Here is a 23,637-nt window from a genome sequence, read left to right as displayed (position 1 = left end):
GAGATGCAAGGGCGGTAAAAGTTCAATGATGTATTGGAGAGTTGGGCTGAAGACACTGTAGAGAGTATTCGACTATAATGTGTTAAGGAGAACATTAAATAAATCTGTTCCGTCTGTTATAAGTACGCTTCGGAGTCTTCAGTAAAAGAAACCCAGCATCTTAGGATGCAACAACTGGCGACGAGGATAACGGGAATTCTGAGGCAAAATCCTCAGACTACTGATGACCAACTGAGTGAACGAGCTAGAAAGTTAGCTAGAACAGCTGGGAAGAAACGGTGCATGGGCTAATGAAGGTTATGGCACTTTTCAGTCGTGAGACCGGTTTGTGTTTCCAGGAGGCTAACGAGAACATCAGCACATATGAGGAGCGATTTTTGCAGTTTTTGGAGGCCAACGAGAGATAGCTGACGACCACAGAAGAGCGGTGTTTCTATCAGTCGTGGGTTCAAAGACGTTAACGCTGCTGAAAGATTTGGTAGCGCTGAAGAAGCTGCGAGAGGCTAGCTTCCAGGAGCTCATTTCAGCTCTGAGAGACTTTTGTGCGCCAAACAGAACGTGTTGAGCGAGAGGTATGCTTTTCGGAATAGGAAACAGTTGGCGGGAGAGACTGAGTATATAGCATCGCTGTAGGGACTGGCGGCTACATGTGAGTTTGGGGCTGCACTAGAGGAGCAGCTGAGGGACCAGCTAATTTATGGAGTTGCCAGTAAGGAGCTGCGTGGCAAGATGTTAAGCGCAGGCAGTCAGTTAGAATTTAACATGGGCAAAAGTATTGGGCATTGTCAACAACTTCGAATGCACAGCCCAAAGTATGCAGAAATTCCAGCAGACCGATCAGTTGATCACAAAACGGGAGGTGCATCGACCAGGATCTGACAGGGAGAGACAGTGGATGTCAAACCAGAGGGGTGAGAGGACATACACAGCAGACCTGCCGTTACAAGGAGTTCCAATGCAGAGCGTGCCAGAAGACCGGACATCTTGAAAGGGTTTGGAGAGAGTATCTGCGGGGGGCAGCACGTTTTCTAAGCAACACTCTCAAACAGCGCACTCTAATCCAGTGAAGGGGACAGGCTACTGGACAAATCAAATCAAATTTATTTATATAGCCCTTCGTACATCAGCTGATATCTCAAAGTGCTGTACAGAAACCCAGCCTAAAACCCCAAACAGCAAGCAATGCAGGTGTAGAACAACAGATCAAGTTGAGGAGGCCGAACTTCTATTGCCTGTGTAACAGTATAACTTTAGACCGTCCCCTCGCCCATACCGCGAACCAGGGACCCTCTGCACACATCAACAACAGTCACCCACGAAGCATTGTTACCGATCGCTCCACACTTGCAGAGCAAGGGGAACAACTACTTCAAGGTCTCAGAGCAAGTGAAGTCACCGATTGAATCGCTATTTAGCGCGCACCACCGCTAACTAAGCTAGCCGTTTCACATCCGTTACACCTGCAGGATCCAGCACAGTCAGAAATCACCAGTCAGAAAAGGACTTGGGACTTTTTACTGTGTGTAGTGATCATGACTATGAGTATCTGAAACCTTACATGGTGAGATGTAACGGGAAAAATCTGAGGTAGATACTGGGGCTGCCATGTCTATTATCTCAGAAAAGCTGTACAACAGCAGCTTTAAGAAGCATACAATGCAACCATGTTATGTTATTTTGAGAACTTACTCAGCTCAGCCAATTCAGTTATTGGGACAGCTGGAGGTTAAAGTGAAATGTGGTGCTCAGGTGTTACCACTACCTCTATTAGTGTCAAACGGGAAGGGTCCTACGCTAATGGGGAGGAACTGGATTCAGCACCTCAAATTAGATTGGTTAAGAGTGAACAATGTGTCAGACCCAGTTGCAGCAGCTGTGTGATAAATATGCAGAGGGGTTTAGTGGTGAACTGGGTGTGGTAAAGGGAGTTAAAGCCAAAACTCAGTGTCAGAGAATGCTGTTCCAAAGTTTTGTAAGGCTAGACCTGTGCCTTATACACTCAGAGAGGCAGTAGACAAACAGATTACAGAGCTAGAAAAACAAGGAATGATCACAACCATAGAATACAGTGAATGGACAGCACCTATAGTTTGTGTTCCAAAGACAAACGGGGGCGTCAGAATATGTCATGATTACAAGGTGACTGTAAATGCATGGGTGGATGTGGACCAGTACTCCTTACCAAAGACGCAGGACTTGTTTGATCTAGCCGGGGGTAAACAGTTCAAAGTTAGATAAGGCCTACCAGCAAGTGGAGGTAGATCAAGAGTCAAAGCATTTCCTGACTAGAAACACGTTGAAGGGTTTTTACCAGATGAATAGACTGCCTTATGGAGTATCAAGCGCTCCAGCTATATTCCAATATATTATGGACCAATGTATTACAGGATTTACCTGGGGTTGTGTGCTTTCTAGATGGCATTCGTATCACAGGGAAATCGGCGGAGGACCCCTTACAGAATGTAGAAGCAGTGTTGAAGAGCTGCAAGAGCTTTGGTTAAGAGTAAACAGGGACAAGTGTGCGTTTTTTCAGTCTAGTGTCACTTAGGTCACAGGATAGACGAACAGGTGCTACATCCAGTGCAGGACAAGACTGAAGCCATAGCAAAGGCTTCAGTGCCAACAAACGTGACAGAGCTCAGAGCATATCTGGCTTTACTTACCTACTATGGCAAGTTCATGAAGAATCTCTCTACTCCCAACAAACCTACGACAGAGCTCTTACAGAAAGATAGAGGGGGGGGAGCAATCCAAACTATCGAGTGTCATTTTTAGATGTACTTCCCATTTTAGCTAAGGACATAGCCAGGGAAACTACCAAGGACAAGGGTTTGGCAAAAGTGAAGCACTTCACACTTACAGGGTGGCCTAACCATGTTACTGATCCTGAACTAAAGCCTTATTGGGGGAGAAGGGATGAGCTTACTGTAGAAAGTGATTGTGTGTTATGGGGTATGAGAGCGGTGGTGCCGGCTACTCTACAGAGGGATCTACTGAAGGAGCTACATGAAAACCCCTGGGGAATGGCAAAAATGAAAGCTCTTGCAAGGAGACACTTCTAGTGGCCCAGGTTAGACTCAGACATAGAAGACATGGTAAGAAGATGCCAGGTGTGTCAGTCTAATAGACATATGCCAAACCTTGCACCAGTGCATCCTTGGAAATGGCCTGAGGCCCTGGCAGTGCATCCATATAGACTTTGCTCAAATGGGAAAGCACCTGTTCTTAGTAGTTACGGATGCATACTCGCGCTGGCCTGAAGTAAAGTGTGCTAGTAATACTTCAGCTACACGGTAGAGACACTCCGGGGAATGTTCTCAGTCTATGGGTTAGTTGAGGGGTGTGTTTCAGACAATGGGCCATAGCTTGTGTCAAAAGAGATGGAGACATTCTTCCAGTTGAGTCGGCTCCGTATCATGCAGCTTCAAATGGCGCAGCAGAGCAACTTGTACAGAATCTGAAACAGGCTCTAGAGAAGGACAAGTCATCAGGACGGTCTGTACAGCATAGTGTGGACAACTTACTATTTGCCTACAGGAATATGCCACATGCCACAACTGGAAAAACTCCAGCAGAGTTGTTCCTAAAACGACAGGTTAGAACAAGGTTATCACTGAATAAACCCAGCTTTTCAGCTGACATGCAGTCTAACAGGCTGACTACACCTCTCGCATCACGTGCACGAGCGTTGCAAAATACATTTAGAAATCTATATTAAATTATTGCACCCACACTGCTCGCGCACGCCAACGAGCGCCTGCATTGTCAAGGGCTAAAATATAAGTCAGTTCTATTTCTGACGCAGATCGTGCTACAAGTCCTGCCTCTCCCATCTCCTCATTGGTTTATAGAAGCAGCTACCCACGTGCCATCTCCTCATTGGTTATACTCACGTGGGTGACTGAAAGACGAATGAGGTCAGTGGCAGTAATGCACCTAATTTATGAAAGTTGAAAATCCCAATATAAAGTCAAGAGAAGAAAAAGCCCAGAAGGAGGAGAGATGACCTGAAATGATTCGGTTGACCGTTTGGGGTGACGATTGTCGGAGTAGAGGACTTTGTGCATTTCAGGTACAATAACAACTCAATGTTTATATCCCAGGACAAATTAGCTAGCAACAGCAAGCTAGCTAAATAGGACAAATTAGCTAGCAAGTGCAAGCTAGCTAGCTACGTTGCCGTAAATGTTTAATGCTTTTCGACCTGTCCCCAACCTGCGTGTCGTGATCGCGTTTGGTGTGGGGGGACAAAATAAAGTTATGTGCAGCGTACGTGTGCAGCCGGTTTGGGTTCCGTGTAAGATACAGGACAATGGGGTGTGCAAGCTTCTTCGTTTGTTTCAGTAGGAGCAAACAGTGTTGTCCGAGATTACCGGGGAGGAGAGAGAGAGAAATGGGTACCCAGAGTTGTGAAAAGGGTACTTGGTCCTGTAACCTACTTAGTGCAGACTGAGGGAAAATTGTGTAAGAAGCATGTGGATCAAATGATGATGCAACACAATGAAAGAGAAGACCTGAATGTGTCAGAGTGGAACATATCTGATTGGGACTTGGGAACTACGACCGTGACAGGCACGCATACAGAGACACAGATTGTGCCAGGCCCTGAGCCTGAGGGCCCAGAGCATCATGCGAGGCCAGAGACACAGATTGTGCCAGTCCCTGAGCCTGAGGGCCCAGAGCATCATGAGAGGCCAAAAAATGGTCAGAAGGCCTCTGGACCGATTGGATCTGTAAACAGGTTGTATATAAGTTGATAAGTGGAAAGACTGTTTTGGAAAACCCATGATATTCATCAAGGATGTTTTCAGAGGAAGTGAGAATATCTGGGGTGTGGTGTATTGAGAAATGTATTATGTGTTAATGAGTTTAGAAGTAAAATGGTTGCAAATAGCCAATGGGCTTTGTATGTAGGGGTTGAGTTATTTGAATTAACAAATGATAATGGGGTTTTCGTTCTTGCATTGAAGTGATTGGATTACGAGATGCAAGGGCAGTAAAAGTTCTGGAGAGTATTGGAGAGTTGGGCTGAAGACACTGTAGAGAGTACTGTAGACGACTGTAATGTGTGAAGGAGAACATTAAATAAATCTGTTCCGTTTGTTATAAGTACGCTTTGGAGTCTTCAGTAAAAGAACCCAGCATCTTAGGATGCAACATATACCTTTAAAAACAAGTATGGGCATAGATCAGAAAACCAGTCAGTATCTGGTGTGACCACCATTTGCCTCATGCAGCACGACTCATCTCCTTCACATAGAGTTTATCAGCCTGTTGATTGGCCTGTGGAATGTTGTCCCACTCCTCGTCAATGTCTGTGGGAAGTTGCTGGATATTGGCGGGAACTGGAACATGCTGTTGTACACGTCGATCCAGAACATCCCACACATGCTCAGTGGGTGACATGTCTGGAGAGTATGAAGGTCATGGAAGAACTATGATTTTCAGCTTCCAGGAATTGTGTACAGATCCTTGCGACATGGGGCCATGCATTATCATGTTGAAACATGAGGTGATGGCGGCAAATGAATGGTACGACAATGTGCCTCAGGATCTCGTCACGGTATCTCTGTGCATTCAAATTGCCATTGATAAAATGGAATTGTGTTCGTTGTCCGTAGCTTATGCCTGCCCATACCATAACCCCACCATGGGGCACTTTGCTCACAACGTTGACATCAGCAAACCACTCAACCCACCATGTGCCATGGAATCAATACATCCAAAATCTCTTCAACACTGTATTTAGATGTCAGACATTCGCTGACTAATTGTATTCGGATTTGGAACCATTCAAGCAGCTGGCACACAGTTCAGACACGACACAAGACATGCAATCAGAGGTCTCTTCACAGTCCCCAGGTCCAGAACAGAGGCTGGGAAACACACAGTATTAAAGAGCCATGACTACTTGGAACTCTCTGCTACCCTAGGTAACTCAAACTAGCAATAAAAACAGATACAAAACATTGATAAAAGAACACCTTACGGCACAACGAGTACTGCGAAGAGACAGCCATTTTTATCTATCTTGTATTGTAATGATGTATTTATTGTATTATGTAGGTGGGTGGCCTTGCACGAATCCTTGGCTTGTGCGAACCGGAATGGCTCATAGGTCAGGAGCCATCTCCTCTTTCGTGAGGCAGCAGAAGATTATATAGTATTATGTATTTTTGTTTTGTTTCCTGTTTGGACCCCAGGAAAGGCAGTGGCTAATTGGGTATCCCAATAAATACTTCTACTAAACAGAAATGGCACAGAACAGAATAAATCATCTATATAGTCATTCAGTCGATCTGTGCCACTTGAGAGCTGCAGTGGCCTAAACAATTAATACTTGACAAAGGGCAAATTGCACTGATGTGTGAAGTAGATCATGACCATTCAGAAATATATAATGAATATGGACACGCACACATCCTCAGACAATATACCAAAGACCCATTACCAGAATCGAACTCCAATTAAAAAGCACTCTTATGAAAATAATTGCAACTGGAGGCATTATGTGTGAGAAATTGATCTGATACCAAGATACAATTTTAATGCGATTTCATAAAGACTGGAATAAAAACAAAACATATGAGACCTATGAAATATTCACTCTATAATTTTGAGTTGTATCCAGTGTACACTGGATAGGTGCAGTGAAATGTGTTGTTTTACAGGGTCAGCCATGGTAGTATGGCACCACTGTAGCAAATTAGAGTTAAGTGCCTTGCTCAAGGGCATATCGACAGATTTTTCACCTTGTTGGCTCGGGTATTCAAATCAGCAACCTTTACTGGCCCAATGCTCTAACCACTAGGCAATCTGCCACCTCAAGCAACTAGAGTCAGGCATTTAGAGCAAAATAAATGTAGCCTTAGGTGTTGCTGCTTTGAGGATGCTCTGTATATGGTCTGTATTCTGGCCTGACAGAATAATCACTTTACAACTGTGCAAATGATCCATTGGAAAACAGCCTAGTCAGTTGCTTTCCAAGCAGCACTGAGGATATAACTTCCAGTACTGTTTAGCTACTGAAGTCATCCAATAAGGAGATTTTAGGATAAAACTACAGTCTGAGTAAGTGGTTCTAAGTGGTCTAAGGCTGTGTTTACACAGGCAGCCCAGCTGTAATATTGTTTTCTACTAATCAGTCTTTTGACCAATCACACCAGATCATTTCACATCAGATCTTTTTCAGTGCTATTGGTAAATTAAAAAAATTATATCAGAATTTGCGTGCCTTTGTAAACTAAGGGGTTTCCTAAAGAACATTGGCCATCACTCTACTGGAATGTTATCTAGAGCAATTTTCTACAAATCTGATCATTGGAACCCCCAGGGCATTCAGGCTTTATTTTTCCAGCCCAACTAATCAAGGGCAGGCTGATTCGTTGAAGCAGGTGTGTTCATAGTACAACCTCTACAAGGCACCCCCCCCCCCCCCCTTAGCCTTGTAAATTTGCCCATTTGTAAGTTAAGATTTGTCTATATTCTTTTCTCAAAAGTCACTAGAAATAAGCATTTAAAAACAGTTTTTAAACATGTCAGAGGCCTTCCAACGCCCCCTGTCTAAGCCTACTAACACACCTGATTCAACTAATCAGGTGTGTTAATATATACTGGAATGAAACACAAAATTCAAGCAGTCTGAATACTTTCTGAAGACACAGTATTTTATATATATATATATATATATATATACACAGTTAAAGTTGGAAGTTTACTTACACATTAGCCAAATACATTTAAAAACTCAGTTTTTCACAATTCCTGACATTGAATCCTAGTAAAAACACCCTGTTTTAGGTAATTTAGGATCACCACTTTATTTTAAGAATGTGAAATGTCAGAACAATAGTAGAGAGAATTATTTATTTCAGCTTTCATTGCTTTCATCACATTCCCAGTGGGCCAGAAGTTTACATACACTCAATTAGTATTTGGTAGCATTTCCTTTAAATTGTTTAACGTGGGTCAAACTTTTTGGGTAGCCTTCCACAAGCTTCCCACAATAAGTTGGGTGCATTTTGGCCCATTCCTCCTGACAGAGCTGGAGTAACTGAGTCAGGTTTGTAGGCCTCCTTGCTCGCACATACTTTTCCAGTTCGGCCCACAAATGTTCTATAGGATTGAGGTCAGGGCTTTGTGATGGCCACTCCAATACCTTGACTTTGTTGTCCTTAAGCCATTTTGCCACGACTTTGGAAGTATGCTTGGGGTCATTGTCCATATGGAAGACCCATTTGTGACAAAGCTTTAACTTCCTGACTGAGGTTTTGAGATGTTGCTTCAATATATCCACATAATTTTCCTCCCTCATGATGCCATCTATTTTGTGAAGTGCACCAGTCCCTCCTGCAGCAAAGCACCCCCACAACATGATGCTGCCACCTCTGTGCTTCATGGTTGAGATGGTGTTCTTCGGCTAGCAAGCCTCCCCCTTTTTCCTCCAAACATAAGGATGGTCATTATGGCCAAACAGTTCTATTTTTGTTTCATCAGACCAGAGGACATTTCTCCAAAAAGTACAATCTTTGTCCCCATGTGCAGTTGCAAACCGTAGTCTGGCTTTTTTATGCCTTTTTGGAGCAGTGGCTTTTCTTCCTTGCTGAGCGGCAATTCAGGTTTTGTCGATATAGGACTCGATTTACTGTGGATATAGATGCTTTTGTACCTGTTTCCTCCAGCATCTTCACAAGGTCCTTTGCTGTTGCTCTGGGATTGATTTGCACTTTTCGCACGAAAGTACGTTCATCGCTAGGAGGCAGAACGCGTCTCCTTCCTGAGCGGTATGACGGCTGCGTGGTCCCATGGTGTTTATACTTGCATACTATTGTTTGTACAGATGAACGTGGTACCTTCAGGTGTTTGGAAATTGCTCCCAAGGATGAATCAAACTTGTTGAGGTCTTGGCAGATTTTTTTTGATTTTCCCATGATGTCAAGCAAAGAGGCACTGAGTTTGAAGGTAGGCCTTGAAATACATCCACAGGTACACCTCCAAATGACTCACATGATGTCAATTAGCCTATCAGAAACTTCTAAAGCCATGTCATAATTTTCTGGAATTTTCAAGCTGTTTAAAAGGCAGTCAACTTATTGTATGTAAACTTCTGACCCACTGAAATTGTGATACAGTGCGTTATAAGTGAAATAATCTGTCTATAAAGAATTGTTGGAAAAATTACTTGCGCCATGCACAAAGTAGATCTCCTTACCGACTTGCCAAAACTATAGTTTGTTAACAAGATATTTGTGGAGTGGTTGAAAAACGTGTTTTAATGACTCCAATGTAAGTGTATGTATAATTACGACTTCAACTGTACATACACAACCGGTCATTCCAGGGTCTTTATTTTTTTAAACAATTTTCTACATTATAGAATAATAGTGAAGACATCAAAACTATGAAATAACACAAATGGAATCATTTAGTAACCAAGAAAGTGTTAAACAAAATATATTTTATATGAGATTCTTCAAAGTAGCCACCCTTTGCCTTGATGACAGCTTTGCACACTCTTGGCATTCTCTCAACCAGCTTCATGGAGGTAGTCACCTGGAATGCATTTCAATTAAAAGAAGGTATGCCTTGTAAAAAGTTAATTTGTGGAATTTCTTTCCTTCTGAATCAGTTGTGTTGTGACAAGGTAGGGTTGGTAAACAGAAGATAGTCCTACTTGGTAAAAGACCAAGTCCATATTATGGTAAGAACAGCTCAAATAAGCAAAGAGAAATGACAGTCATCATTACTTTTAGACGTGAAGGTCAGTCAATCTGGAAAATGTCAAGAACTTTTAAAGTTTCTTCAAGTGCAGTCGCAAAAACCACCAAGCGCTATGAAACCGCTAAAGGAAAGGAAGACCCAGAGTTACTTCTAATGAACGTATCCTCTTCAGCAGTGTTACCAGCCTCAGAAATTGCAGCCCAAAAAAAGCTTCACAGAGTTCAAGTAACAGGCATCTCAACCTCAACTGTTCAGAGGACACTGCGTGAATCAGGCCTCCATGGTCGAATTGCTGCAAAGAAACCACTACTAAAGGACAGCAATAAGAAGAGACTTGATTGGGCCAAGAAACACGAGCAATGGACATTAGACTGGTGGAAATCTGTCCTTTGGTCTGATGAGTCCACATTTGAGATTTTTGGTTCTAACCGTTGTGTCTTTGTGAGACGCAGAGTAGGTGACGGCTGATCTCTGCATGTGTGGTTCCCACCGTGAAGCATGGAAGAGGTGGTGAGATGGTGTGGGGGTGCTTTGCTGGTGACACTGTCACGTGATTGATTTAGAATTCAAGGCACACTTAACCAGCATGGCTACCATAGCATTCTGCAGCAATACGCCATCCCATATGGTTTATCATTTGATAATGACCCAACACACCTCCAGGCTGTGTAAGGGCTATTTGACCAAGAAAGTGAGTGATGGAGTTCTGCATCAGATGATCTGGCCTCCACAATCACTTGACCTCAACCCAATTGAGATGGTTTGGGATGAGTTGTACCACAGAGTGAAGGAAAAGCAGCCAACAAGGGCTCAGCATATGTGGGAACTCCTTCAAGGTGAAGCTGGTTGAAAGAATGCCAAGAGTGTGCAAAGCTGTCATCGGGGCAAAGGGTGGCTACTTTGAAGAATCTAAGCTCTATTTTTATTTGTTTAACACTTTTTTGGTAACTACATGGTTCAATATGTGTTATTTCATAGTTTTGATGTCGTCACTATTATTCTACAATGTAGAAAATATAAAAAATAAAGAAAAACCCTGTGTCCTAACGTTTGACTGGTACTGTATGTATGTATGTATTTATTTTTTGTTGTTGTTGTTGTAGTAGTATTTTACCCTCTTTCTCCCCAATTTTGATATTGCCTCATTGCTGCAACTCCCCAAAGTGTTCAGGAGGCAAAGGTCGAGTCAAAGCCCCATCCTTTGAAACATGACCTGCCAAACCGAGCTTCTTAACACCCGCCTGCTTAACCCGGAAGTCAGCCACACCAATGTGTCGGAGGAAACACCGTTCATCTGACAGAGGTCAGCCTGCAGACGCCCGGTCTGCCACAAGGAGTCGCTAGAGCGCGATAAGCCAAGTAAAGCCCCACCCCAGCCTAACCCTCCCCTAATCCGGACAACACTGGACCAATTGTGATACAGCACGAGATCGAACCTGGGTCTGTAGTGACGCTCTAGCACTGGGAGGCATGAATTACTATCAACATGAATTAAAAAGAGAAATACAAATCAGATTTTTAAATTAAACACTCATCTCACACTTACATTTTCTTTATGGTCCTCTTCACTATTCAACATTCACTCTCAACAACACTCACAGGTAGCCCAGGGTGTCTTTTTTTAGTCAACGTCTTAAAGCTTCGGTCAGGATATTATGTTGGAACATTTACGTAGGCCTACCTAATTTCTTATACCCGAGTCTTTCAATACACATTGACCTATAAAGTTAGTGACAAATAATAGGGCAAGTATAGTACATTTGCATTTAATTTATTGCAGACTATACTGAAACGGAAAATTACAGTTTTTGTTTTCCATTAAAAGGTGAAAATACATACAGACTGCTCCTTCACAATGAGGTTGGCATTAAGAAACATTAGTGTAACAAAGTGATGCCTTTAATGCAGCAGTTATGGGGCAAAACATAAGAGTCTAATTACCCCATTATGTATTGACCCTGCATTAGGTCACCGTTTTCTACCTACAAATATTACTCCAGGTAGGAACGGCTGAGCTGACCATCTTGTGATGACCATTTACCAAGGGAATAATAGTTAATGTAATCAAACATTCAAGTCCTATGAGCACGAAAGTCAATGAATGGTTTAAAGCACACAAAAGCCATAGAGCTCTTCCACGATTCCCAATCAGAAGAAAAATGTTAACTGGCATATCATATACAGAACACATGCCTACAGTTAATTTCAAACTCATTTGCTTTTTGAAGAATAGTACAAAAAAAATATAGAAAATCCACCAAAGGTCAGAATGTATGTCCTGGTCCCATCAAAATAAATACCATAATATATTCTCTCTGAATATCCCACTTCTATACCTTTTGTTCTAAACATCAGGGTCTGTACTGGCTGTACTGTGATGGGAGAGGGTTGATTCCAAATCGCTGTGGCGCTGCGCCTAAGGCAGTTCTGAAACCTTGTTGTGATGAAGGCATCCCTACACCCATTCCCAGGTTCATACCCATCCCCAGCTCACTCCCCGGCCGGGCTAGGTTTTGGTTGAGCATGTTGGTGTAGGGGGAGGCTCCGTAGTTGAGGCCCATGCTGTAGGGCCTCTGGTGCTGGGTGCTGGGAAGCACCATGGGCTGGACATGCCTCCCTGGGGTGTTGAAGGAGAACTCTGGCGGTGGGCTGCTGAGTTTGGATGGGGTGGAGGTGAGCCGGTCCATGTCCTCAGAGGATTTGGGGGGAGGGGGGACAAAGCTAGACAGGCCCCCGTGGTCAGAGGGGCTGAGTGTGCCGGCTGGGAGCACTCCGGCCATGAGGGAAGGCCGGATCCAGTCATCCTTGAAAATCTGAACCGTCAGCGTGGACACGAGGGGGAAGAGGCGGTTGGTCACATGGGCCAGCACCATCTGCTCGTTGGCATCCCGGCGTATTCGAACATGGACAGAGCCAGCCTGCACACAAAGCCGGTGGAGGAGACAAGGAGTTAAAGAGTCAGTCTGCGTGTTTACTCCACATTCTTTCTCTCCCTCTAGCTCTACTAGGGCATACAATCTGGAGAGAACAGTGTGGCAACAACCCAGAACTGTGTGACAACAACTGAGCACAGCAGCAACACCACTGTATAAGCTTAGTCTACACAGGAATTTACGAGTGCAGCCAAGAAGCTGGTCTATTTATCGATATGACAGCAGTGATGCTGTAATTGCGTAATGTTACCATTACATTATACTGCTATTATGCAGAGTGCAAATAAGTGTTATTTCATTGAATGAGATTTAACGTAGAAGAAGACCAGACAGAATCTGTATTTAAGTCATTCTACATGAAGCAACATTGTTAGAGCCACAGTCTGAATAATTCACATCTCAGGCGTTTCAATGAAACCCGAATGACTCCATTTCTGTCTTTATGCCATATTCCCTGTATTGGAGTACGAAGTGACTACTGTCATCTTTTTGTGTGACTACTCTGTCTTCACAATGGGAATCAAAGAACATGGCCTTGCTTCTCCTAGAGGCAGAGCAAACAGAGCGTGACGCATTACGCCAGGAGTCTGCTGGGTATAATGAGGAGACAGCAAGATACAGAACGATGATGACGTACCAGAGAGCCAAAGCCCACCGTCCAGAAGTGTTCGTTACGGACCTCCAGGACCCCATCCAGAGTGGAGACCTGATGGAAGACAAGTACAGTTTTACACACATACGTACATACAGTCTAGAGGTCTGCTCTTGCCCGCTCCCGCTGGCTTTCTGTCTGACTCCCACCCGCTCCCGCAATAACTGGTCCCGAACCCAACCGCAGTCCAGCAATGTTATTTTAGGCGTATGTGACGCAGCCTCCAATTGTGCAAGTTCTCCCACTTAAAAAGATGAGGCCTGTAATTTTCATCATAGGTACACTTCAACTCTGACAGACAATATGAGAAAAAAAATCCTGAAAATCACATTGTAGGATTTTTAATGAATTTATTTGCAAATTATGGTGGAAAATAAGTATTTGGTCAATAACAAAAGTTTCTCAATACTTTGTTATATACCCTTTGTTGGCAATGACAGAGGTCAAACGTTCTCTGTAAGTCTTCACAAGGTTTTCACACACTGTTGCTGGTATTTTGGCCCATTCTTCCATGCAGATCTCCTCTAGAGCAGTGATGTTTTGGGGCTGTTGCTGGGCAACACGGACTTTCAACTCCCTCCAAAGATTTTCTATGGGGTTGAGATCTGGAGACTTAAGGTCCTGGAGTGGCCTAGCCATGCTTCTTACGAAGCCACTCCTTCGTTGCCCGGGTGGTGTGTTTGGGATCATTGTCATGCTGAAAGACCCAGCCATGTTTCATCTTCAATGCCCTTGCTGATGGAAGGAGGTTTTCACTCAAAATCTCACGATACATGGCCCCATTCATTCTTTCCTTTACACGGATCAGTCGTCCTGGTCCCTTTGCAGAAAAACAGCCCCAAAGCATGATGTTTCCACCCCCATACTTCACAGTAGGTATGGTGTTCTTTGGATGCAACTCAGCATTCTTTGTCCTCCAAACACGACGAGTTGAGTTTTTACCAAAAAGTTATATTTTGGTTTCATCTGACAATCTGACATTCTCCCAATCTTCTTCTGGATCATCCAAATACTCTCTAGCAAACTTCAGACGGGCCTGGACATGTACTGGCTTAAGCAGGGGGACACGTCTGGTACTGCAGGATTTTAGTCCCTGGCGGCGTAGTGTTACTGATGGTAGGCTTTGTTACTTTGGTCCCAGCTCTCTGCAGGTCATTCACTAGGTCCCCCCATGTGGTTCTGGGATTTTTGCTCACCGTTCTTGTGATCATTTTGACCCCACGGGGTCAGATCTTACGTGGAGCCCCAGATCGAGGGAGATTATCAGTGGTCTTGTATGTCTTCCATTTCCTAATAATTGCTCCCACAGTTGATTTCTTCAAACCAAGCTGCTTACCTATTGCAGATTCAGTCTTCCCAGCCTGGTGCAGGTCTACAATTTTGTTTCTGGTGTCCTTTGACAGCTCTTTGGTCTTGGCCATAGTGGAGTTTGGAGCGTGACTGTTTGAGGTTGTTGACAGGTGTCTTTTATACTGATAACAAGTTCAAACAGGTGCCATTAATACAGGTAACGAGTGGAGGACAGAGGAGCCTCTCAAAGAAGAAGTTACAGGTCTGTGAGAGCCAGAAATCTTGCTTGTTTGTAGGTGACCAAATACTTATTTTCCACCATAATTTGCAAATAAATTCATTAAAAATCCTACAATGTGATTTTCTGGATTTTTTTCCCTCATTTTGTCTGTCATAGTTGAAGTGTACCTTTGATGAAAAATACAGGCCTCTCATATTTTTTAAGTGGGAGAACTTGCACAATTGGTGGCTGACTAAATACTTTTTTGCCAACAAAGCAGAAAGACGTTTGTTTCCAAATAACCTGCGGGATTTGACCGCATCATGAAAAATGCAGACCACGCCACAATCGCTGTAGGTGTCTAACAGAGTCTCTGCCATGAGGGGAGAGACTGACCGTGTGACCAGTCCCAGTCAACGCCCATGGTCTGAAAAAACAATAACTGGCTCTAGTTATAATATTGCTAGAGTGGCACAATAGGATCCCAAGGGGCACAATATATTTTAAAACATGTTCGGGAATCATTGCAAGTTGTTGCACACTGTGAAATACACTTCAATAATATATACATATAAAGCACAGAAACAAAAATTGGCTTCAATACACATGGTACACGCAACACATTTCAACTGCCTTATTTAGCGAGTGCAACGTGCTTGAAAAATAGGAAAGAGGTCAAAAGAGGACAACCCTCAGCAAACGCATCACTGATTGCCATTAGGAGCAAAGATGAGAGGTTCCCATTCGCTTCCAGCACTTTGCCCTCCACAACCATGGCACCAAACAACTCCAGAGTTGTTGGACCCTCAAAATCATTATTTAAATGTTTTCTGTGAATGGTTTGATCACTGTGTAAATATCCCGTATTATGTCAATAATTTACATGTATTCCACTTCATATGCCTCGTTATTAACATTGTATTTCATGTCTATCTTTAGCTCCATTTGGACATTACATTACACTTTGTTGTGCCGATGACGTGGATGTCAATTAAGACATCCCCCCGCACCTCTCTGATTCAGAGCGGTTGGGTTAAAAGCGGAAGACACCTTTCAGTTGAATGCATTCAGTTGTACAACTGACTAGGTATCCCCTTTCCCTTTATTGTTAGGATTATCTCCTCTCCACAATTCACTAGGGTGCTTTTGTCTAGATGGAGTACAACTATGACCGGAAGTCACTTTTTGTAGCAGGTTAGGAGAGCATTTTAGCTAACCCCTTTCCTAATTCACCTAACTTTCTACGTTAATTCTTCAGACCCGTTGTCTAAGTATTACTAACCAGCCACAAAAAAGTAACTTCCGTAGCTGTATACCACCTAGTTAAAACCGTCCTTAATTGACCTCCCATCCTATTTCAATAGTTAAACAAAAACATCACCCCCACTTGAGTGCTCTTACCTCTCTGAGCAGTTTGTCAAGCTGACCGATGACATGGGAGGGAGTGGTCTAAAGAGGACAGAACAGAACACAGCCAGGTGTGAGTCACCAGTGTCTCTGTTCAAAACACAGTGCTCCAGAAAATCCACAGAAAAACTTTTTTAGTATTTTTTTATTATTTCTTTAGTTCACTGTTGATGCAGTCCCAAAATGTCTCCTGCATCATCATGATGATGTGGCCTTTGCTTCTTAAAAGTCCAATATCTTGAAAGCTTGACTGCTGCTACATGCTAACCACTAGGCTAATGTATTAATGTATTTATTTAACTAGGCAAGTCAGTTGAGAACAAATTCTTATGTACAATGACGGCCTACCGGGGAACAGCCTTGTTCAGGGGCAGAACAACAGATTTTTACCTTGTCAGCTCTGGGATTCAATCCAGCAACCTTTCGGTAACTGGCCCAATGCTCTAACCACTAGGCTACCTGCCGCCCCAACAGTGCTTCTTCCTTTAAATGTTTTGAGCTTATGCCACGACCGTTTGTGGTAGATGGTGGTAAATTGTGTCATTCTGGCAACAATGGCTGACACTTAAATGACGTGCTGCAACTTTTATAGGAAGAACCACTGTAAGCCAAACATAATCCGGAGAGAACATAACTCAGTCATTCCAAGAGTTTACAGTGTTGAGTTACAGTAAAGTTGTGCGATCCACATCACATCCTACAGAGAATCAATGATCCAGTTCAATTTAGACTGTGGACATGTTTGAATAGCCTACCTGAAGGAGCACCTTCCCGCTGTACACACTCATAGGATACATGGTGCCAAAGATCATGAGGCCGATGGCCACCGCCGAAACTGTGTCCACAGCATTGTAATTACTAGAGAGAGAGAGAATCATCAGGTACTTCATAATAGATACTATTAGTACGTTATAAAGTTATGAGCATATAGCTGTCAGGATAGAGCTGGGAGACATGGACAAAAATCCATATCACGATAAACTGACTGAATTATCATAACGATACATTTATAACATTCATGTACACCATAACGGTATTCACAATCATCCATATAACATCATCCATATAACAATCACCAACTCAGTCTTGTGGTTAGTGTCCACCTTGAGATTGGAAGGCTGTGAGTTCGATCCCCGGCCAAGTCATACTGTATAAGACTGTAAAAATGGCACCTTATTTCATTTCAAAGTTCACATTTCTCTAGTATAGGCAACGTATCATTATGAGCGATATCAGCAAATGCCCACGATAAGTGGGCGGTGTCGATAATTTTCGGTTTATCGTCCCATCTCTATGTCAAGAGTTATCATGGAGGTTGATAAGTAACAAGAGGGATGTCAAACACACATCAGGTCGATAATGAGGGCTTTGTGGGAACACAATTCAGAGTACATATTATTCCTCAACAACATTGATTTATAACTTCCCCGAATCCACAAACTAATTCCATTACACCATGTCGGAGGGGAGGACTTACTTGATCTCAATGAGCATGTAGGTGATGCAGAGTGAGAGAGCGCCGGCCACGTTGATTAAGACAAAGGGATTCATACGAGGCAGAAGGACACTGCTGAGACCAGGGATAATCCCACACAGGCTGAAAACATACAAACGCAAAAATAAAATTACTATACTGAGCCATTCAACCCTGCGGTGATGCTCCAAACGTGTCTAAACTTGTTAGAGTTACTGTGACAACACACATTACCAAAGTGACAACACACATTACCAAAGGGCAACCAAAGAAATCACACAAACAATCCAAGACAGGGACTCACAGAAAGCACCTGTAATATACACATCTTCTTAAAAGTTAAAATATGAATAATGCTGAGACTAAGTGATTGTAATAACAATCTACTAGACACAAATATAAATGCAAAACATTTCAATGATTTTACTGAGTTACAGTTCATATAAGGAAATCAGTCAATTGAAACAAATTCATTAGGCCGTAATCTATGGATTTCACATGACTGGGCAGGGGTACAGCCATGGGTAGGCCTAGGAGGGCATAGCCCCCTTGGGGAGCCCACCCACTGGGTATCCAGGCACAGCCAATGAGAATGAGTTTTTCCCCACAAAAGGCTTTATTACAGCCAGTTTCATCAGATGTTCAGGTGGCTGGTGTGCTCACTGTGCTGCCAGACTCCAGAGGTGCAGTCAAATTTAAATATGCTCAAATCATTGGTCACATACACATGGTTAGCAGATGTTATTGCGAGTGTAGCGAAATGCTTGTACTAAAACATTGTTTAACATTACGATGCCGTCACCATCGACGATGGCTGTCAAACATTGTTGATACTCCGAGTATCATATTCATGTCATATGAAAGAATTCCCCTCGACCACGACCACACATTTTGGAAAACAAACGTTCTTCATCGACTTTTGGTTATAAGGAAATAACAAAACATGCTGAAAAGCTGCTGTGTTCAATGTGTGTTCAGAAAGTATTCACATCTCTTGACTTTTTCCACATTTTGTTATGTTACAAAGTGGGATTAAAATGAATGCCATTTTTCATCAACAATCTACACAAAATACTATATTGTAAAAGTGGAAGATTTTTTTTTTTTACTGATGTTAGAATTGATGAAATATGAAACACTAATACACAATATACATACACAAAAGTATGTGGACACACCGTCAAATAGGTGGATTTGGTTATTTCAACCAAACCCGTTTCTGACAGGTGTATAAAATCGTGCACATCGCCATGCAATCTCCATAGACAAACATTGATAGTAGAATGGCCTTACTGAAGAGCTCAGTGACTTTCAACGTGGTACCGTCATAGGATGCCAACTTCACAACAAGTCAGTTCGGCAAATTTCTGCCCTGCAAGAGCTACCCCAGTCAACTGTAAGTGCTGTTATTGTGAATTGGAAACAGCTAGGAGCAACAATGGATCAGCTGCGAAGTGGTAGGCCACACAAGCTCACAGAACGGGACTGCCGAGCGCATAAAAAACGTCTGTCCTCGGTTGCAACACTCACTACCAAGTTCCAAACTACCTCTGGAAGCAACATTGGCAAAATAACTGTTCATCGGGAGCTTCATGAAATAGGTTTCCATGGCCGAGCAGCCACACACAAGTCTAAGATCACCATGCACAATGCCAAGAGTCGGCTGGAGAGGTGTAAAGCTCGCCGCCATTGGACTCTGGAGCAGTGGAAACGAGTTCTCTGGAGTGATGAATCACGCTTCACCATCTGGCAATCCAATGAACAAATCTGGGTTAGCAGATGCCAGGAGAACGCTACCTGCCCCAATGCATAGTGCCAACTGTAAAGTTTGGTGGACAAGGAATAATGGTCTAGGGCTGTTTTTCATGGTTCGGGCTAGGCCCCTTGACTGGCCTGCACAGAGCCCTGACCTGAACCCCATCGAACACCTTTGGGATGAATTGAAACGCAGACTGCGAGCCAGGCCTAATCGCCCAACATCAGTGTCCGACCTCACTAATGCTTGTGGCTGAATGGAAGCAAGTCCCCAATGTTCCAACATCTAGTGGAAAGCCTTCCCTGAAGAGTTGAGGCTGTTATAGCAGCAAAGGGGGACCAACTCCATATTAATGCCCATGATTTTGGAATGAGATGTTCGTTGAGCAGGTGTCCACATACTTTGACCATGTAGTGTATATTCTTGGGCACCAACACTTCAATGTATTATTTTACAGAAAGATGGATGTATGCATTCATACCGTGTTCTCTCTACGTGGTGTGTTTTTAGATCAGTTTATATTTTTGGGATGTGCTTCGTCCTGTTCATAAATGACCAATGTCTGATCTAATTCAAATGGCTAGCCGTTCATTATGCCGTTGTGATACAATTCATGTACAATTAAGCATTCATGTGTGTCGCTTTTCAGCATGTGACTAAAATAAATACATTGCTCTCATTTCACAAAAAGAAAAAACGAGATCCCTATAGTGAGTGGAACCCCCTCAGGATCTTAGTTGTGTGGTGATGAGGCAGTGTGCATGCTTTACAGATCAGTTATTTGTGTTTAATCAGAGATGTTAATGCAGTGCATTAGGAGGTGTAACCCATCAGAGTAAACGTGATGATATGATATGAAGGGATGTGCTGTCAACACTGGGGATCGCAGTGTCTGAGACCACACATCATACTCATCAGCATCAGTAGGGGGAGTAGAGGGCAATGAGTTCACTCACATTTAGCCAGTGTGAAATCATGACATTTAGCCCTGTTTTTTTATCTGCAGTGATGTATTCAGATCTTGGCATAATATTATTTGAAATAGGTCATGATTAGATAAATACTGAGAAGATGAATTCTATAGTGTTTTTAAACTGCGTCCAATGTCAACCTCTTATTAAACATGCATGGATACTAGTCCACTGATGTCCAACAAGGACACAATAAAAAAAGAGGCATTATCTTTAAAAAAGAAAAGAAAACCCATTAACCTAAAGAAGCTCGACCTCCGGTCACTTAATTTGAAGCCAACATTGGGGCGGGGGGGTGGGGGGGGAAACAGGATTTACAATCCCAATAATCTCCTAAATCTCCCCGCTGCATTGATATAATTTGAGTAATAGGGACAGGGTCGTGTGATTCCACGACCGTCTGTCTGCACAGTCTGTGCGTCCGGCGCTGCCTAGAGAGAGAGAGAGAGAGAGAGAGAGAGAGCGAGAGAGAACACTGTATGGATAGAGGGAGCTTTGTTCCAGAGTGACAGTTTGCATAATCCCACCCACTGGAGACAGAAATTGTGGGATTACGGTGAGACATACAAACACTTGATATGATGTCGGTCGGCTATAAATACAGGCTAAACGCTGTTGCCCAAATAATAGTACACAGTGGACTAGCTCCGAGGGTTATATAATGTCTACCCACCAAACATCAGGGAGGGTGGTGAGGCCCAGAGACACGGATGACACGATTAAAGCAGATAATGAAACAACGAGTCAAAGTAGTCCGGGACATCCTGTCCACTGTGCCTTCTATTCAGAACAATCAGAACTTTACTCTGTCATACAGCGCCTTCAGAAAGTATCCATACCCCTTGACTTTTCCCACATTTTGTTGTGTAACACAGCCTGAATTTAAAAGTAATTAAATTCAGATTTTGTGTCACTGGCATACACAACGTACCCCATAATGTCAAAGTGGAATTATGTTTTTATACATAATAGTATCAATACGTAATCAACTCCTTTGTTATGTCAAGCCTAAATAAGTTCAGGAGTAAAAATGTGCTTTAAATCACATAAGTTTCATGGACTGTGTGCAATAAGTGTTTAACAGGATTTTTTAATGACTAGTTCATCTCTGTTCAATTATCTTTAAGGTCCCTCAGTCAAGGAGTGAACTTCAAAAACGGATTCAAGAACAAAGACATTTTCCAATGCCTCGCAAAGAAGGGTTCCTATTGGTAGATGGGTAAAAATAAAAAAGCAGACATTGAATATCCCTTTGAGAATGGTGACGGTAATTACACTTTGGATGGTGTACAGTGCATTCGGAAAGTATTCAGACCCCTTGACTTTTCCACATTTTGTTACATTAAAGCCTTATTCTAAAACGGATTAAATAGTCCCCCCCCTCTCATTAATCTACACACAATACCCCATAATGACAAAGCAAAAACATGTTTTTAGAAATGTTTGCAAATTTATAAAACAAAAAAACAAAAACAGAAATAGTTTATTTACATAAGTATTCAGACCCTTTGCTATGAGACTCAAAATTGAGCTCAGGTGCATCCTGTTTCCAGTGATCATCCTTGAGATGTTTCTACAACTTGATTGGATTCTACCTGTGGTAAATTGAATTGATTGGACATGATTTGGAAAAGCACACACCTGTCCATATAAGGTCTCACAGTTGACAGTGCATGTCAAAGAAAAAAAAAAACAAGCCATGAGGTGAAATAATTGTCCGTAGAGCTCAGAGACAGGATTTTGTCAAGGCAAAGATCTGGGGAAAGGTACCAAAACAATTCAGAACCCTTTATCATTCTTAAATGGAAGACGTTTGGGACAACCAAGCCTCTCCCTAGATCTGGCCGCCCGGCTAAACTGAGCAATCGGGGGAGAAGGGCCTTGGTCAGGGAGATGACCAAGAACCCAATGGTCACTCTGACAGAGCTCCAGAGTTCCTCTGTGGAGATGTGAGAACCTTCCAGAAGGACAACCATCTCTGCAGCACTCCACCAATCAGGGCTTTATAGTACAGTGGCCAGACAAAAAACACTCCTCAGTAAAAGTCACATGACAGCCCTCTTGGAGTTTGCCAAAAGGCACCTAAAGGACTCAGACCATGAGAAATAAGATTATCTGGTCTGATGAAACCACGATTAAACTCTTTGGTCTGAACGCCAAGCGTCACGTCTGGAAGACACCTGGCACCATACCTACGGTGAAGCATGGTGGAGGGAGCATCATGGTGTGGGCATGTTTTTCAGTGGCAGGGACTGGGGGACTAGTCGGGATTGAGGGAAAGATGAACGGAGCAAAGTACAGAGATCCTTGATGAAAACCTGCTCCAGAGCACTCAGGACCTTAGACTGGGGCGAAGGTTCACCTTCCAACAGAATAACAACCCTAAGCACACAGACAAGACAACATAGGAGTGGCTTCGGGACAAGTCTCGGAATGTCCTTAGGTGGCTTGACCAGAGCCTTGACTTGAACCTGATCGAACATCTCTGGAGAGACCTGAAAATAACTTTTCAGCGACACTCCCGATCCAACCTGACAGAGCTTGAGAGGTTCTGCAGAGAAGAATGGGAGAAACTCCTCAAATCCTTCTTAACTCAGTTGTTGGAGAGGAAGGAAAACCACTCAGAGATTTCACCATGAAGCCAATGGTGACTTTAAAACAGTTACATAGTTCAATGGCTGTGATAGGAGAAAACTGAGGATGGATCAACAACATTGTAGTTACTCCATAATTCTAACCTAAATGACAGTGTGCAAAGAAAGAAGCCTGTACAGAATAAAAATATTCAATGCATCCTGTTTGCAATAGTACACTAAAGTAAAACTGCAAAACATTTGGCAAATAAATTAACTTTCATGTCCTGAATACAAAGTGTTATGTTCAGGGAAAATCTAACAACATATCACTTGGTACCACTCTTCATATTTTAAAGCTTGGTGGTGGCTGCATCATGTTTTGGGTATACTTGTCATCTGCAAGAACTAGGGATTTTTTGGGGGGATAAAAAGAAACGGAATAGAGCTATAAGCACAGGCAAAATCCTAGAGGAAAACCTGGTTCCATCTGCTTTCCAACAGACAGTGGGATACAAATTCACCTTTCAGCAGGACAATAACCTAAAACACAAGGCCAAATATACACTGGAGTTTCTTTCCAAGACGACATTGAACGTTCATAAGTGGCCTAATTACAGTTTTGACTTCAAATTGGTATG

General features: G+C 42.9%; 1 protein-coding gene across 4 annotated transcripts in view; it reads right to left on the bottom strand.

The window, feature by feature from the left end:
* Positions 1-11,475: 11,475 nt before the first annotated feature.
* Positions 11,476-23,637, bottom strand: part of LOC109899778 (zinc transporter 6) — an 87,493-nt gene continuing 75,331 nt past the window's right edge. For all 4 annotated transcript variants that reach the window (XM_031835599.1, XM_020495302.2, XM_020495301.2 and 1 more), the window contains 5 exons: positions 17,700-17,819; positions 16,978-17,080; positions 16,217-16,264; positions 13,291-13,359; positions 11,476-12,638 (listed from right to left, as the gene is read on the bottom strand). In XM_031835599.1, the coding sequence (XP_031691459.1) occupies positions 12,072-12,638; positions 13,291-13,359; positions 16,217-16,264; positions 16,978-17,080; positions 17,700-17,819 (907 nt within the window). In that variant the 3' untranslated portion in view covers positions 11,476-12,071. The remainder of the gene's footprint in view (positions 12,639-13,290; positions 13,360-16,216; positions 16,265-16,977; positions 17,081-17,699; positions 17,820-23,637) is intronic.

The sequence above is a fragment of the Oncorhynchus kisutch genome, linkage group LG11 (genome assembly GCF_002021735.2).
Source record: "Oncorhynchus kisutch isolate 150728-3 linkage group LG11, Okis_V2, whole genome shotgun sequence".
Taxonomy (NCBI): domain Eukaryota; kingdom Metazoa; phylum Chordata; class Actinopteri; order Salmoniformes; family Salmonidae; genus Oncorhynchus; species Oncorhynchus kisutch.
This window is presented reverse-complemented; position numbering and strand designations above follow the sequence as displayed.